The following is a 13,978-nucleotide window of genomic DNA, read 5'->3' on the forward strand; positions in this document are numbered from 1 at the left end:
CGTGATGTGTGGGCATTCCAGGAAATTAAAAGCAAATAGTTAATAGTGTCTTCGTAAATAAAACACACCTAGACAATATGTGGACCGACAAAACACCTGTAAATACATTGAAATGGAGGGGATAGTAAATGAGATATACGATGCTATTATTAAAACACAAATTAACTTATATTTTTAAATTGCCCATCAATGAAATTTAAAAGATTGTTAGATTTGACTTTTTAGTGAATAACTTTCTGTTGAGACAAAATGTAATCAATGACTCCTGGTAGGAAATGATATACATAAACCTAAGAAGTCCGATAAGACATAAAGACATTAGGATCCAGTAAATACGATACTGTGCTATAAATTGTACAAAAGCCAGTTGGTGAGCAGTAGAAAGAGGATATGCAAACGATAAAACATAGTCGCAAGAAAATATTGAAGTGACACATATGTGGGGCAACTTTGACATTTGGATGTGCAGTTCTAAAAAGTTAGGGAAAAGAAAATAAATGCAGCATGGCACAACCGGTTTCTCATTCCTGTAAGGTTGCTATAGTTTGCAAGAGATGATCCCTAGGTTTTGGTGGAGTGGGAGGAGAGAGGAGAATGCTCACGGTATATCCAAGCTAATGAAAGGTACTTGTTTTCATCTTATTTGGTGAAAGCCAAAATCCAGTTTTACAAGTTTCTTTTTTTTCACACCTGGACGGCAGGGCGGGGGAGGGAAGGAGGGGGGAGAGCAATACAGATCCAGCTACAGACAAAACAATCTTTGTTGTACTACTACCTCTCGGTTGCCTGTCTCATCTTGAACAAAGGCAATGAATATTATAGCACCAGATCCATATGTATAACATAACACACAGCATGCATGCCACCAATTACGTTTGGATTGTACAGCAGGGGCATTTCAAATGCTACACTTTCTCACTCAATTTTGTATGCCGAGACACACATCTTTTGTTCGCGATTAGTTTTGGTACAAAGCCTACACGATTTGCACTTCTGAATATAGTGCAAACGTCATCTGAGCGCTTTCTGCTCAAGTGCCTCCTAATATGTGGGATGGAATATGGGAGCTTGTAATTGACACTCATTTTTACTGGCAAGCGCTGGCACGTCTTCAAGACTCTGTAGACAATACAGAAAACATCGCTAACTTCGCCTTTATCTTCAATAGGTACTGCGGCGAACCTGTGCAGTAAAGCTCGTCGGATGTGTGGTAATGAGAAAAAAATGTGGCCGAAAGTGTTGTATTATTGTTAATAGATCAGTCTTGTCAGCGGACAGACATCAAACAGTGCTCTCAGTTTAATGTACTGAAAGCGAGTAAAGTCGCATGTTGCCACAACTGTCCACTAACCCAAAATACAATAGTTCATTCAAATTTATAATCTCTTTTGCAACAAAAACGCGCTTCGAAGTTAGATATCCGCGAGCAAATCAATTAGTTAATCAAGCATTAGTTGTCATGTTACAAACTAAGACTCTGCCTTTATCATCCTGACAATTGAATTAAACTTTCGAATTATGCATGCTGTTGACCACTGACCGCAGCAGCTATGTAGATTATGCAAAACATTTGATTACAATCAGCAACTACAAGGCCCTGATCACCGAGCAAAGGTTGGCGGCGGTGGGGTGGGTGTGTATGTGTTGGGGGGGGGGGGGGTGTAACTTCTGCAAATACCCGGTGAGAAAACAATAAAAAAAGAGTACATTTACTGAATGATCGAGGGAGAAAAAAATAATGACAAAACAGCAGAGTGATTTGATTTATTTTGCGAGTGGGTCGCGACTGTTAATGCCTGATCATTTACATATTGAAATGCGACCAAGCGGACACTCAATTTTCCTGCCCATGTTTTGCACATGGCTCTCTCGATTTTCAAGCAGCCAGGTTACCTCGCAACGCCCCTTGAGGAGGTCAGGCGGTCGATTCCGCGTTGATCAATTTTGACTGCAAGGCATCAACATTATGAAAAACACCCTGGCACCAGATGGAGCGAGGTCTAGGTAAAGGTCAAGGTTAGCTCAGCCTGCTATTGAATCGGCTGCGTGATAGATCGTTGACTTGCTTTGCTCGGAGGCACCCATAGGGGTTTCTGCGAATAAAAGGAGTCACAAGTGAAACGCTTCGACGCTGCTCTGAATGCTAAAATAATTATTAGGATGCATTAAAAACGAGTAGCCAAATTCTTCTTTGAGAAAATATATACACACACACACACAGATCCGCGCTCGGAACATTTACTAAGCAAATCAGCCGACTTTGAATACACAACTCCAGTCACTGGGTACATGGCATAAAGTTATAATTACTGAGCTAATCAAAAGATGGAATTAATTTCTTCACTACGGACTTGTCCACAAAGTGATCATCAGATTCGCAGTTGAATGCGTCCACCGTTCCCCCCAACCACCATCTCTCCTCACTCTCCCTGCCATTCGAGCGGGTAGTGGGGAATGATTGTGCTGGGTCCGAATCGCAGACGGCGGACATTACACACAAAAGTAACTTTTATTTGCCCACGTCGCTAATGTAAATCGCGAAAGTATAGAAGAGACGGGGGCGGGGTGGAGGGGAGTTGGTTGGTGTGGGCTACGTTGTTTGCCTGAGACTGGGCAATGCATGGATCAGCTAACTCAGTTTAGTAACTACTGGACAAGATGGCAGATAAAAGCTGACCAGGTTAGCAGCCAGCCAGCTCCCAGATGCAGATTAGATCAGAAATCATTTTGCATTAGAAGTGGGGGAGGTCTGCTCGAAGAAACTTGGCTCTGGCAGTTCTGCAGCTCTTTGCCCTCGCTCACTATAAATTTACAGGACCCTCTCCTGCAGAAAACCGCACGTTTAAAAAAAATCAACCTACAGTCATTTAGAACCCTTGCAGATGGGAAATGTACTTTCACCGTTTTAAAAGAAGTGCCATCCACCCTGAGTTTAAGAGTTATAAAACCATTTTGTTTTATATCCATGACTTTAAGTAACCTAACTTCCTCGTGTAAGAGGGATGGTACAGCTGCAACCGCAGATCTTACCGGATCGTTGAGTGTCAGTAAAAATAGTTAACCCTTCAACCACTTGCTCCAGCTGGTGAAAAGAAAAAAAATGGCGCAGTTTCTGTTAACATATCTTACCATTGATCACAAATGAGTTCAATTTCACTTCTGCTGCCTGAACTGTTTGGTTGGCCATATTCACGTTCGGGGCTCTCCAGCTAAAAGCATTTAGACTTCATAAAAAAAAGCACCATCATATACACAAGGTTACGGTGGGGGGTTGGGGGGGAGCACATTCATACTTCATGGAAACAATGACTTTAAACGACTCTGAAATCTTCCATATTATACAGTCCCTGTTGCATCAGTACAGATTTATTGAGCAGTACAAGTTTTATAAAAACAAGATTCTTTAAACTCTCTACCCCGCAAGCAATCTCGCTGCATTCCCCAATCCTGGATCCGCGCGAAAATAAATTCTTCCTTATTTACCGTTCCCTAATTGCAAAGCATTATGTTACACATGATCTTTTTCTAGTTTGTTGTGCAAATTTTATTTTAAATCAACATGGAAGGGCTGATTTGGAAAAAAATGTTTTATTTCATATTGATTTACTAGACTTCCAGCCATCGTATTTAATGAAACCATCCAAGTATCACCAAGGGCAACAGGATTAACATAAAATCATTTTTCCCTTTAAAAAAATCATGTGCTTTGAAATGTTATTACTTTTTAAAATAAAACGGTCGATGCAGGTGCAAAATCTTCAAAGGTTACTCGAACACTTTTTTCTCACCTCGCATAAATGAGAAGGGCCGTATGTGTATCTTGAAATGAGAAGCAGCATGGCTATTTTAAACACGATTTGCATTCAACTCAAATACCTGCAACTAAAATACCTGCAAATCCATTGAAAAATGAGAATGAACTGTGTGAAGATCAATTATCAAGCCGTTCTGCGTTTAACATACTGTATAGAATGAGCGACACAAAGGGTAGAGAAATAATAGGATTAACATGTTCACTTTATATTTTATATTCACGTTACTTGATGCATTTCCACAGTCTTGTGAAATATCCACCGATAAGTGACCGAAAATAAGAGACCTGGTTAACAGGTAACGTCACGGAAATAGACTGTCGAGGACACTCATTTTATTTTACAAAATGAACATGATATAATATATACATTTTAAAAGAAACACATACACACATAAAGGGTCAGCAACCTCCAGGAGCAGTTGGTTTTGTGTTAGAAAGTGAAAGAAACCCATTGACTAGATTTATGATTTTAATTTAAAATAATATACAAATGTAAATATCTGTTGTCTGTCCAAGTGCACAATCTGGCTCACGTGTACGCCGTCGACATTTCAGTAGTCTGGAATTCTAACACCCCGCTTTGCTATTTATATACCACGAAACACTTTGCAAACCTGGTCCATTCTCTCTCCCCCCACCACCCCTCCCCTACTCCCCTAAAAAGAAATGAACTCTTGTGAATAATGTCATCCTTCTGCTGCGAGTTGACAAATAATAACGGACGCAGTCAAAATAACTGTGTGTTTGTGTGTGTGTGTATGCCTTCTTCCTGATAGCCCTGCTTGTACTTGTGCAGAACACGAATGTTAAGCTTTTTTGGAGTGCATTTGACCAGTCGCCCTGTGCCCATGAGTTGCAGGCAGTTTGGGGGTTGTGTGTGTGTGTGTGTGTGTGTGTGGGGGGGTGGGTGGGAAAGATGGGTGGCTGGCATGGTGGTTTGGGGGGGGGTGGGGAGTATTGGAGTGTTTTTTGAGAGAGAGAGGAGGAGGTGCTGTGGATGGGTGGAGGGGGGGGGGGGGGGAATGATGGATTGATTGGAAAGCTGCCTGGAGCTGCTATTGGGTAAGCTGTAGCAGTGAGTGTGAGTGTGAGTGTGTGTCTCTGATCAGTGGGCTTTGTCCAGCCCCGTGTCCCTGGGTATGTATCATTGGCTTGCTGTCTCCTCTCGCCCTGCCCAGCCACCTCCTGACGTTCAAGTTCGCGGGCACGTCACGTACGCACTTGAACTTGGTGGTTTTAAAGCCATGACGGCTATCCCACAATCCATCTCCAGCCGCCATCTTTGTATTATTTCTAATTTATTTTATGTCAAGCCATTGATGAAGATATTTTCTCTGGAGTCTCCTTCTTCCCGCTCCCGATGTGACCGAGCATGTCTCGCCGCAAGCAAGGCAACCCTCAGCACTTGAGTAAACGGGAATTTTCACGTGAGTAGCTTTTGGGGGGAAATTTTTTTTTCTTCTTGTTTGTTGTTACTTTTCTCTCCCCCCCCCCACCGATTTTTCTTTTTTTAAAAAAAAATAAATTATGAAAAGGGGAGGAAGGGAAGAAGAGAGAAAATCAAAGCTGGTGGTTGCCCTCTTAGGAAAGTGGAGGTAGTTTAGTGAGGAAAGGTTTGGGGGGGGGGGGGGGGGAGCGCCGGGCTGTCCGGACCGTTTGACAGCAAGTGGCCGGAGAGAGGGAGCGGGACAGCGGCTGGAGTCCGAGACCCCCCCCTGCCCCCCCCCCAGCCCGCGCCTGTTTCAGCTGCAACCCCCCCCCCCCCTCCTTCCTCCTCACAAACTCCTTGTCCGAAAGTGCCGGTCAACCCCGCTCCGGACACTCTCCCCTCCTCAACCCGGCGGACACACTCTCTCCTCAGCCCCGCTCCGGACACTCAGCCCCGCTCCGGACACTCTCTCCCCTTCCTCAGCCCCGCTCCGGACACACTCTCCCCTTCCTCAGCCCCGCTCCGGACACTCTCCCCCCTTCCTCAGCCCCGCTCCGGACACTCTCCCCTTCCTCAGCCCCGCTCCGGACACTTCCCCCCTTCCTCAGCTCCGCTCCGGACACTTCCCCCCTTCCTCAGCCCCGCTCCGGACACTCTCCCCCCTTCCTCAGCCCCGCTCCGGACACACTCTCCCCTTCCTCAGCCCCGCTCCGGACACACTCTCCCCTTCCTCAGCCCCGCTCCGGACACTCTTCCCCCTTCCTCAGCCCCGCTCCGGACACACTCTCCCCTTCCTCAGCCCCGCTCCGGACACACACTCCCCTTCCTCAGCCCCGCTCCGGACACTCTCCCCCCTTCCTCAGCCCCGCTCCGGACACTCTCTCCCCTTCCTCAGCCCCGCTCCGGCCACTCTCCCCTTCCTCAGCTCCGCTCCGGACACTCTCCCCCCTTCCTCAGCCCCGCTCCGGACACTCTCCCTCCTTCCTCAGCCCCGCTCCGGACACTCTCTCCCCCTTCCTCAGCCCCGCTCCGGACACTCTCAGCCCCGGTACTTTCCAACCCTGCCGGCGGCTCGATTGATCCCCTGCCACCGCCCCGCCAAAGGGCATCAGTCCGCTGTCCGAGGCACATCTCCCTCTCACTATCCCTCCTTCCTCCCTCCCCTCACTTTTAGCCGCCGTAACTTTTTTTTTATTATTTACCGCTCAACTTCGCCTTCCCTCCTCTTCACTATATTTTTTTGGAAGGTTTTCAAAAACGCTGCAAGTAGATTGTGATTGGGAAAAATCTCGTGCTGAATGTTTACAACAAGCTGCAGCTCCGCGTGTGCGGAAACCTCATGGAGAAGCCGCCCGCCCCGCTCTGCTCCGCACCGCCAATCCTCCCGGCTCCGATACTCATTCAAACACCGAATTAACTCCCCGGCTTAACCCCCTCTGATCGCCCAGCTTCCCCCTCCCCCGGTCACACACCGGGTCCCTCTTCCCGGGGGGGGGGGGAAGCTGGGCTGGAAGCGGCTCCTTCTCCGGGACACGTGTAACCGAGCAGCCCAGAGACAGCGTCCCGGAGCCTGGGAGAGGGGAGCGAGGGGTCCCGGGTATCGAGAGCCGAAAGAGAGGGTCCCGGAGCCCGGGGAGAAAGAGAGAGAGGGCGAGGGTCCCGGGCACCCAAAACCGGGAAGAGGGTCCCCGAGCCCGGGGAAAAGAGGGCGAGGGTCCTGTGCGCCAGGAGCCCGGAGAAAGAGAGGGGTCCCGGGCACCGAGAGCCGCGGAGAGGATCCCGGGCACCGAGACCCCTGGGGGAAAGGATCCAGGGTCCCGAGCAGTGAGAGTCTGAAAGCCTGGTGGGTGGGGGAGTAGTGGGGAGCAGGTTGAGGTCCCGGGGAGGAGAGGCGGACTTCCCTGGGGCGGCGGTGTTGGGGCCGGGGCTCACAAGGAAGTTGGTTCCCCACATTGCCCGGGATCAGGCAGCTTTCTAATTTTATTTTAGATTTTATTGGGGGAAACCCGCCTGTTTCTTGTCAGATTCTCCAGTGTTGCCGTCAGTGTGCGATCTGATGGGAATTCACAATGAAATATTCCGGGGCAGGGGAACGGGACGGTGCTGGCGGGCCAAACAAAAGGAATACCTGGCGAATAAAGTGCAGTCGCCTTAAGAAGTGGGAGTTTCCCTCGCGTTTTTTTTAAATTTTCCTAATTCAGAAGTGCCGTGAACGAGATAGTGAAGTGCAAAATAAGGGGGAGTAAAATGTGATTCCACTTGCCAATAAAGACCATTGACTTTTGGCTTTCTAAAGATTTATGTTTGAGAAAGTCCAGGTTAGATTGAGTAAATGTAGAGTATTGTACTGCTCGGTTCTTCAAGGGAGATGTCAAGTTGTTTAATGGATGGGGGTGGGGGACAGCGCAGTTGGTTTGTGTCGCTAGGAGGCAGAGTAACCTCAGGAACAAGTCCAGGCTGCAACCTGTATACGTTTCAACAGTATTTCCTCTCGACGGCTCGCATTTCTTTATGTCCCCCACCCCCCAGAAAAATAACCGAAAGATATTGAACCCCTCTCCCCCCCCAAAATACTCTTTGCTTCAATGGCCGTTTTCCATACGATGATCTTCCAGGTAAAGAAATCTTTTTGATGCTAAACTTTACCTGCATGAGGGTTCCAGATGCACTCGCCCCAAATTTCACTGCTTTAAGAGGTATCAAACATCGAATAAAAGCAATTTTTTTTACAACTGCAATGTCACCCACCCTCTTTCCACAAACGATAAGAAACGTGGAGTAAAAGGGAATTTGTTTTTTAAAAATCAATATAGGTACTAATACAATACAAAAACAAAGTTTGTTCAGTAATGGCAGCCGGTTGTTTGCCGTGGGGATATTTTGCTTTGACCCACGTGTGTGGAGTGCGGTGATTCCCGGGCGTTTTATTATTGTGGGGAAGTACTTTGAAACAAAACACAAGCCCGGAACAATGAGGATGTCTGTAGCTTCGGCTCCAAACCAAAGTGTTGGCTTGTCAAGGCTCAGTGCTCCCGCTCTCTCCCCAACACTTGCAGAGATTTCACCTCGCGCTTTATCTTGTTCGTAACGTTATTGCTATTTGCAAACCCCTTCTCAAACCGACACTTCCCTACAGTTTTGCGGAATGGCATTTGTATGAAAATCAAGTAAGGCTTCCAACAATTCGCAGCAAGCCGGTCCAGCGGTAGTTGCGGACGCTTCTATTCAGATAGGAAAATACATCGTGATATTGTTTGGATAGATTTTGACAGCTGAAACTCGAGACTTTATTGGGGACACATTAGTATGCTAGTACTTTTTTCTTGGATTTATTGAGAGCTGAAAGTAATAATGTTGAAGCCGCTTGACTCGACTGTATGTATATCTGTTTGAATTACATCCCGTGATTTTCTTCCTTATCTTTCAATACAACGAATTAAAATAACCGAAAAGGAGCCCAAACTCTCTGACAGCGTTAATATATTTCTTCGCATGATTTGAAACGGATAGTTTCCACTTTTACATTGTCCAGAACAGCACACCATTTTTGTTTCTGAAACCTATATTAAAGCCCAAAATCATCCTTCTCGAAGTGGTACCATATAAGCCCAGTACAAGTAGCAATAAAATTACATCTTCAAATGCATCGAAGTGTAGAATTCTAATACTTGTGGCAATAAAGCTGTTAACTTGGTGAATGGATAGCCCATCGATTCTGTAATTCAGTGTATCTGTGTACACATTCTTCTGCATATTTATGATAACATGCTTTACTATTTCACATTCATTGCAAAAATATGTAGGGCTAATCACTTGGATTAAAGTGCATAACTCATTTAGTATTTTGTGATTTAAAATGAAAAAGTGATTTACTATATGTGGGTGCTTTTTTCTTGGGGTTGCACCACACCATTGGTTAATGTGAATTCAAATCTATGTGTCACTTGAAAACAAAATATAAGGTTTTTTTCCAATCAGTATTGGAATCTCAGAAAATCATGACAAATAACTGAAATAAAGGTGTAACCTTTCTTGCCCCTTCCTCACAAGCCTCTGTTAAATAAGCTTAAAAATAAAGTTTGCAAGATTATTCTTCTACAATTGTATTTCTCCATAAAGTGCCAGTGAAATTCTTATCAATTGTCTTGATTTGCCTATATAAATTTCCATTACAAGCAGACATGAATTTGCACTTTTTTACTTTAATATGATAATATTTTGAATTTTAAATTTTGTTTGATTTGTAAAATTTTTTTTGGGCACTAGTTTTGATGGCTGTGTCACAACTGGTCACTAGGTGTGTGTGAGGATAGGGGAGGTGTATTCACGTTTGGTCTAATTAGGAGTTATGAGAAGGATATTGTAAGGTGGTTGCAACTCTCAATACCAAGGAACAAATTTGACTGGTACTGATCAAATTCCTTTAGTTGCCAAAATGTTTAGGAAACTTGTATAGTCTGTTATCGTGGAATTAAAATCTTGGTGTGATTCTTTGCGATATCAGGTAATTAAAACCAATTTATTAGCTTTCCTTGGAAAAGGGCTGCAAGTGGTTGTAAAGGGAGGGCAGCTTTTCCAATGCTATTAACACTTACGGTAAAATATTAATAAATTAATGCTTCTATTTAGTGCAGCTAAGTGTCAAAATAGGTATTTGGGGCTCCCACCAAGAGCCTTTAACAAAAGGAGGAAGAGAGGCAATAGCTTCTGTCACAAAGCCCATCCTTGGCATGTAGAGTTATGTAATGTAAAGCTACCAGCTGTTTGAACGAGCACTAAAATTGAAATAATCAAGCCAGTTCCTCCGTGCTGAACAAATCCCTTTATTTCTACAACATTAAAATAATCAAAAATAATTTTGAGGAGGAGAAAAGCAGCTGAAAAGTCCCCTCTTGCTGTAATACCACTACACTCTAAATATGCCCAGCCTTCCCAAAGCAATCAGGTCAATTATAAGGGAATGTGAAGTAACACCACATATAAAACAATTACTCATTTTTCACTGGCATGTTTTACTGTGTGTGGGTAAAGATGATGCGATCCAAATCAGATACTGCTTTCCCTAAAACTTCTGTGCTTTTGTGCATAAATTGCCATGCACTAAGTTTCCTGGAGAAGCTGCACAGTTCAGCAGGAGGACAGAGACCTTCCCTCCAAATACAGCCTCTCATATTCATTCTGTTATTGATATAGCCCTGTGGGGAAAGTTGAAGAAGAAAGATTAAAGTTAAAGTTGCTTGTTGAGAAGAATTGTCTGATTTTTTTTGCTTTTTTTTCCTCCCCTGTTCCTCTACTGTAGCTGATTCCCTGGAAGCCATTCTCACAGATGAAGAAGAGGAACATGGCACCTTGGGAGCCCCTGAGGGTGACCACGACCTCCTTACCTGCGGCCAGTGTCAGATGAATTTCCCACTGGGAGACATTCTGATCTTTATTGAGCACAAAAGGAAGCAATGCAATGGCAGCCTCTGCTTGGACAAAGCTGTGGATAAGCCACCGTCACCATCTCCCAGTGAGCTGAAAAAGGCATCCACACCTGTCGAGGTTGGCATACAGGTCACACCAGATGATGATGATTGCCTTTCTACATCATCGAAGGGAGTTTGCCCCAAACAGGAAAGCACAGCGGCAGGTAAAAAATACCAAACACAATATCAAACCAAACTAACATCCATACACAAACAGAAATAACCAGAGAAAAACACAAGCCTTGTATCCTTTTTTTCCCCTGTTTTTGCTTTAATCAGAGTGCTGCTGCTAGTCCCTGAGTCTCTATCAGCTGTCAGCATTTGCACTGTAATTAAACATAGCCCCTTGGCAAAATGACATGGGTGACCTTGACTTTAAGATGCCATTTATACTCGCCAGGCCAGAGTTAAGAGGGCAGTTGCTGAAGCGCACAGACATGCTTATTCGAAAGTTTAAGGGCATGTTAGAAATTTCAAAGGTTGGTTTGACAGGAAAGGCCACTCGATGCACCAAGTCTCTTCAGTGGAATGATAAATGCCTCTCGCATTCTCTCTGTTTTGTGATGTGGTTCTGACAGATGTATCTTGATTTTTCTTTCTGCTGTGGTTTCTCCTGCTACATTTCACCCTCTTGTGCTGTCTCTTTCTCTGTCACTGCATGAGTGTTGCTCTCCCTATCTCTTTCTCTCCTTTTTGTTTGCGTTTGACTCTCCTCTTCCTATCTTTCTCTCTCATTCTCCTGATGTCAAATCAAAATTCACCAAATTTTATTTACTTAAGAGTTCTTGCAGAAATTCCAGTTTTTCTTTTGAGTGGTTAAATTTAGTTTTTCTTTAAATGTGATTAGTATTTTTATAGTTAGTTATCCAGAATATTGGTAGCAAAAATAGCACTGTATAAATTCAAATCATTATCCTTTTAAGTTCATACTGAGTGTAAATTATCACTGTTACAGTGCTCAGTTCTCTTAACTCTGATATGAAATAATCAAATCTCTGTAAATTCTCTTTGCTAGTGCTTTGTGATGGGAAATACAAAAATAAAAATTGAATGAATTATTCCTTGTTTTTAATGAAAATGTTTTTAATTTGGGGGGAAAAAATTAGAGAGCTTAGAATAAATGTGTGTCACGATTCCTTGTTGCTGAGTCGTCGTTGGAAATCTTATTTTCCTTTTATTAAAAATATTAAGTCTGTATGCACATTAGTTCCTTAACCACTGAAGCTGTATCGAATCTAATTTTATTATAATAATTATAGTTTATAATTGCTTAATCAAAGATGCAAAATCACAAAAAAACTTCGATATAGGAATGTATTTCAGATATTTATTTAATGATATTTAATTATACAGGAAGATATCCAGCACATACTTACAGGAGAAAAATGCTTTATTTAGATTGAAAATGTAATTCAGGCTTTTACCTCCTTCAGTTGACTTTTTTCGTTCACTGTTTAGATAAATTATGTTTCTACTTTTTCTCTGAAGATTTAGTGGGTTGCATTATCATTCCAATAAATGTGAAGCTTCTGTATTGCAGTGAGAAGCGAGTTAGAGATTCTTTGCGGGGACAAATAATACAGCAACCATTTATATATGTTGTCTGAGATATGAAGGAAAATGAATACAAATACAGGGCATGATTAATGAATCAGGAGTCTGGCGGAAGGGGCTTCTAGCCTTTAGAGACTGAAAAAGCCATGCTAAATGGCCAAATATGGAGTATTGCTTAAGTGATGCAACCTCCTATTTACATATTGAGGAGAGCAGCTCAAAAGACATACCACACAGACACCGTCAAACAAATGTGATCTAGATTGCTCAGAATGGACCCTGAAAGTCTAGAGTGCACAGTAGATTTATATGCATTGGATAGGCACATAGATATGCAGTAGGACAACATGCGGTCACACTCACAAATAGGGTGTATTATATATATAATATATATATGATACTTGATTCGCTTGAGAAATGGAAAGCAAATAATGTTGCCTTGAGACGTGTGTTTTTGGGAGTTAAATGGTGGAAGATGTTTTGTTCAATCAGTATCGCTCATTTATTATTCAAAATTGTAAATATTTGAAAATTCTGTAACAAAATTCTATAATGTGGCCTTTAATAATTTTTATATTTTACACAGTAACTGTGTGTCTACACATATGCTAGAGCTCCCTGCCCTGGCACTAAGTGATAGAAAAGTTAAAATTGTTTCTCTTGATTAATTTGTTGTAATTTTACAGCCTATGTTCACAAACTTGTTTTTTCTGTCTGTGTTGATAATGTGCTTTCATTTTACTAAAAGATCCCTGAGAAATTGCTAGCATTCTGACCAAGGTGTCATGTTCAAGTTTGTCATTGCCAGTTGTGGAAGATTGTAAAGGAAGTGCAATCATGGGCTTTTTCATTACATTAAACAGATTGACCATTAAACAGTTTATTTATTGCCCATTTTGATGGTGGTGGTGAGCTTTGTAGTGTACACGGTATGTTTATTCTTAGTGATGTAGGAAATAAACATTGTATTTTTGTTACTTTAACCAACTTGACAATAGATTGTGCTTTACTTTGATAAATCAGGTTAGATTAAAGTTTTATTGTATTTTCAGCTTTGTAAAAAATTAGAAGCAAGGCTGGCTGCCTAATGTGGTACATCATTTGTTAGCCAGGGTAATCAGCCACTGTCTTAGGATACCATCCTAGCCAGAAGCGTCTGCACTCCGTTCTCTTTGTTGTAATTAGCTAATTGACAAATATGAAATTAAGTGGCGAGTTTATTTTATATATTATTCAGTTTTAAAAAGTTGTCAAAAGAATTGCATTATGTAGCAGATAATTTACCATCTGAATTTTTATATTCATATTGGCAAGCCTTTGTGAAATAAAGGCATTTAGTGCCTAGTCGGCCATTTCCTGGCACCACGCCATTTCTTTCCCTAAAGCTCGAAGCACTGGGCATCTTGAGCGTTCAGCATCGTGCTCTGTGCTGGTTACGTATTGAACACTGGTTCAACAGTACTGACCAGGGCCACTGGCTTCTTCTCATTTTATGATGTTTTTTTTTCTCTCTCAGTGATTTGGCACCAGTGTCTTGACATGTTCCTTATTCAGTGTCTGAGAGACACCTTGGCACGGGAAAGAGCAAGGTGCAGGGTGGATGAGGTCAACCTAGATCCCAGCAGGGTTTTAGTGTTCTTCATTTGCCTTTACAATCAGAGCTCAATTATCAAGCCTGAGTGTGGCCCTCAGGTGTGAGCTCAGATGGGATCA

The 13,978-nt window shown here is 43.1% G+C and overlaps 1 protein-coding gene and 1 long non-coding RNA gene across 7 annotated transcripts in view; one reads left to right on the top strand and one right to left on the bottom strand.

Annotated features, from left to right (window-relative positions):
* Positions 1–1,750: 1,750 nt before the first annotated feature.
* LOC145350585 (uncharacterized) lies at positions 1,751–3,407 on the bottom strand. Its single transcript, XR_013888228.1, has 2 exons — positions 3,130–3,407; positions 1,751–2,093 (listed from the first exon to the last, which is right to left on the bottom strand). It is a non-coding gene; the product is annotated as an uncharacterized LOC145350585 (long non-coding RNA).
* A 1,693-nt stretch (positions 3,408–5,100) lies between these two features.
* The window catches only part of LOC145350922 (BCL11 transcription factor A-like), a 208,957-nt gene continuing 200,079 nt past the window's right edge, over positions 5,101–13,978 (top strand). For 4 of the 6 annotated variants that reach the window (XM_080200390.1, XM_080200391.1, XM_080200389.1 and 1 more), the window contains exons 1-2: positions 5,101–5,241; positions 10,543–10,875. In XM_080200390.1, the coding sequence (XP_080056516.1) occupies positions 5,187–5,241; positions 10,543–10,875 (388 nt within the window). In that variant the 5' untranslated portion in view covers positions 5,101–5,186. Of the gene's footprint in view, positions 5,242–8,331; positions 8,411–10,542; positions 10,876–13,978 lie in introns of those variants that run through there. The other 2 variants (XM_080200392.1, XM_080200393.1) reach the window with 2 other exon arrangements.

Source organism: Carcharhinus amblyrhynchos, chromosome 12 (genome assembly GCF_965287045.1).
Source record: "Carcharhinus amblyrhynchos chromosome 12, sCarAmb.v2.hapA, whole genome shotgun sequence".
Lineage (NCBI taxonomy): Eukaryota > Metazoa > Chordata > Chondrichthyes > Carcharhiniformes > Carcharhinidae > Carcharhinus > Carcharhinus amblyrhynchos.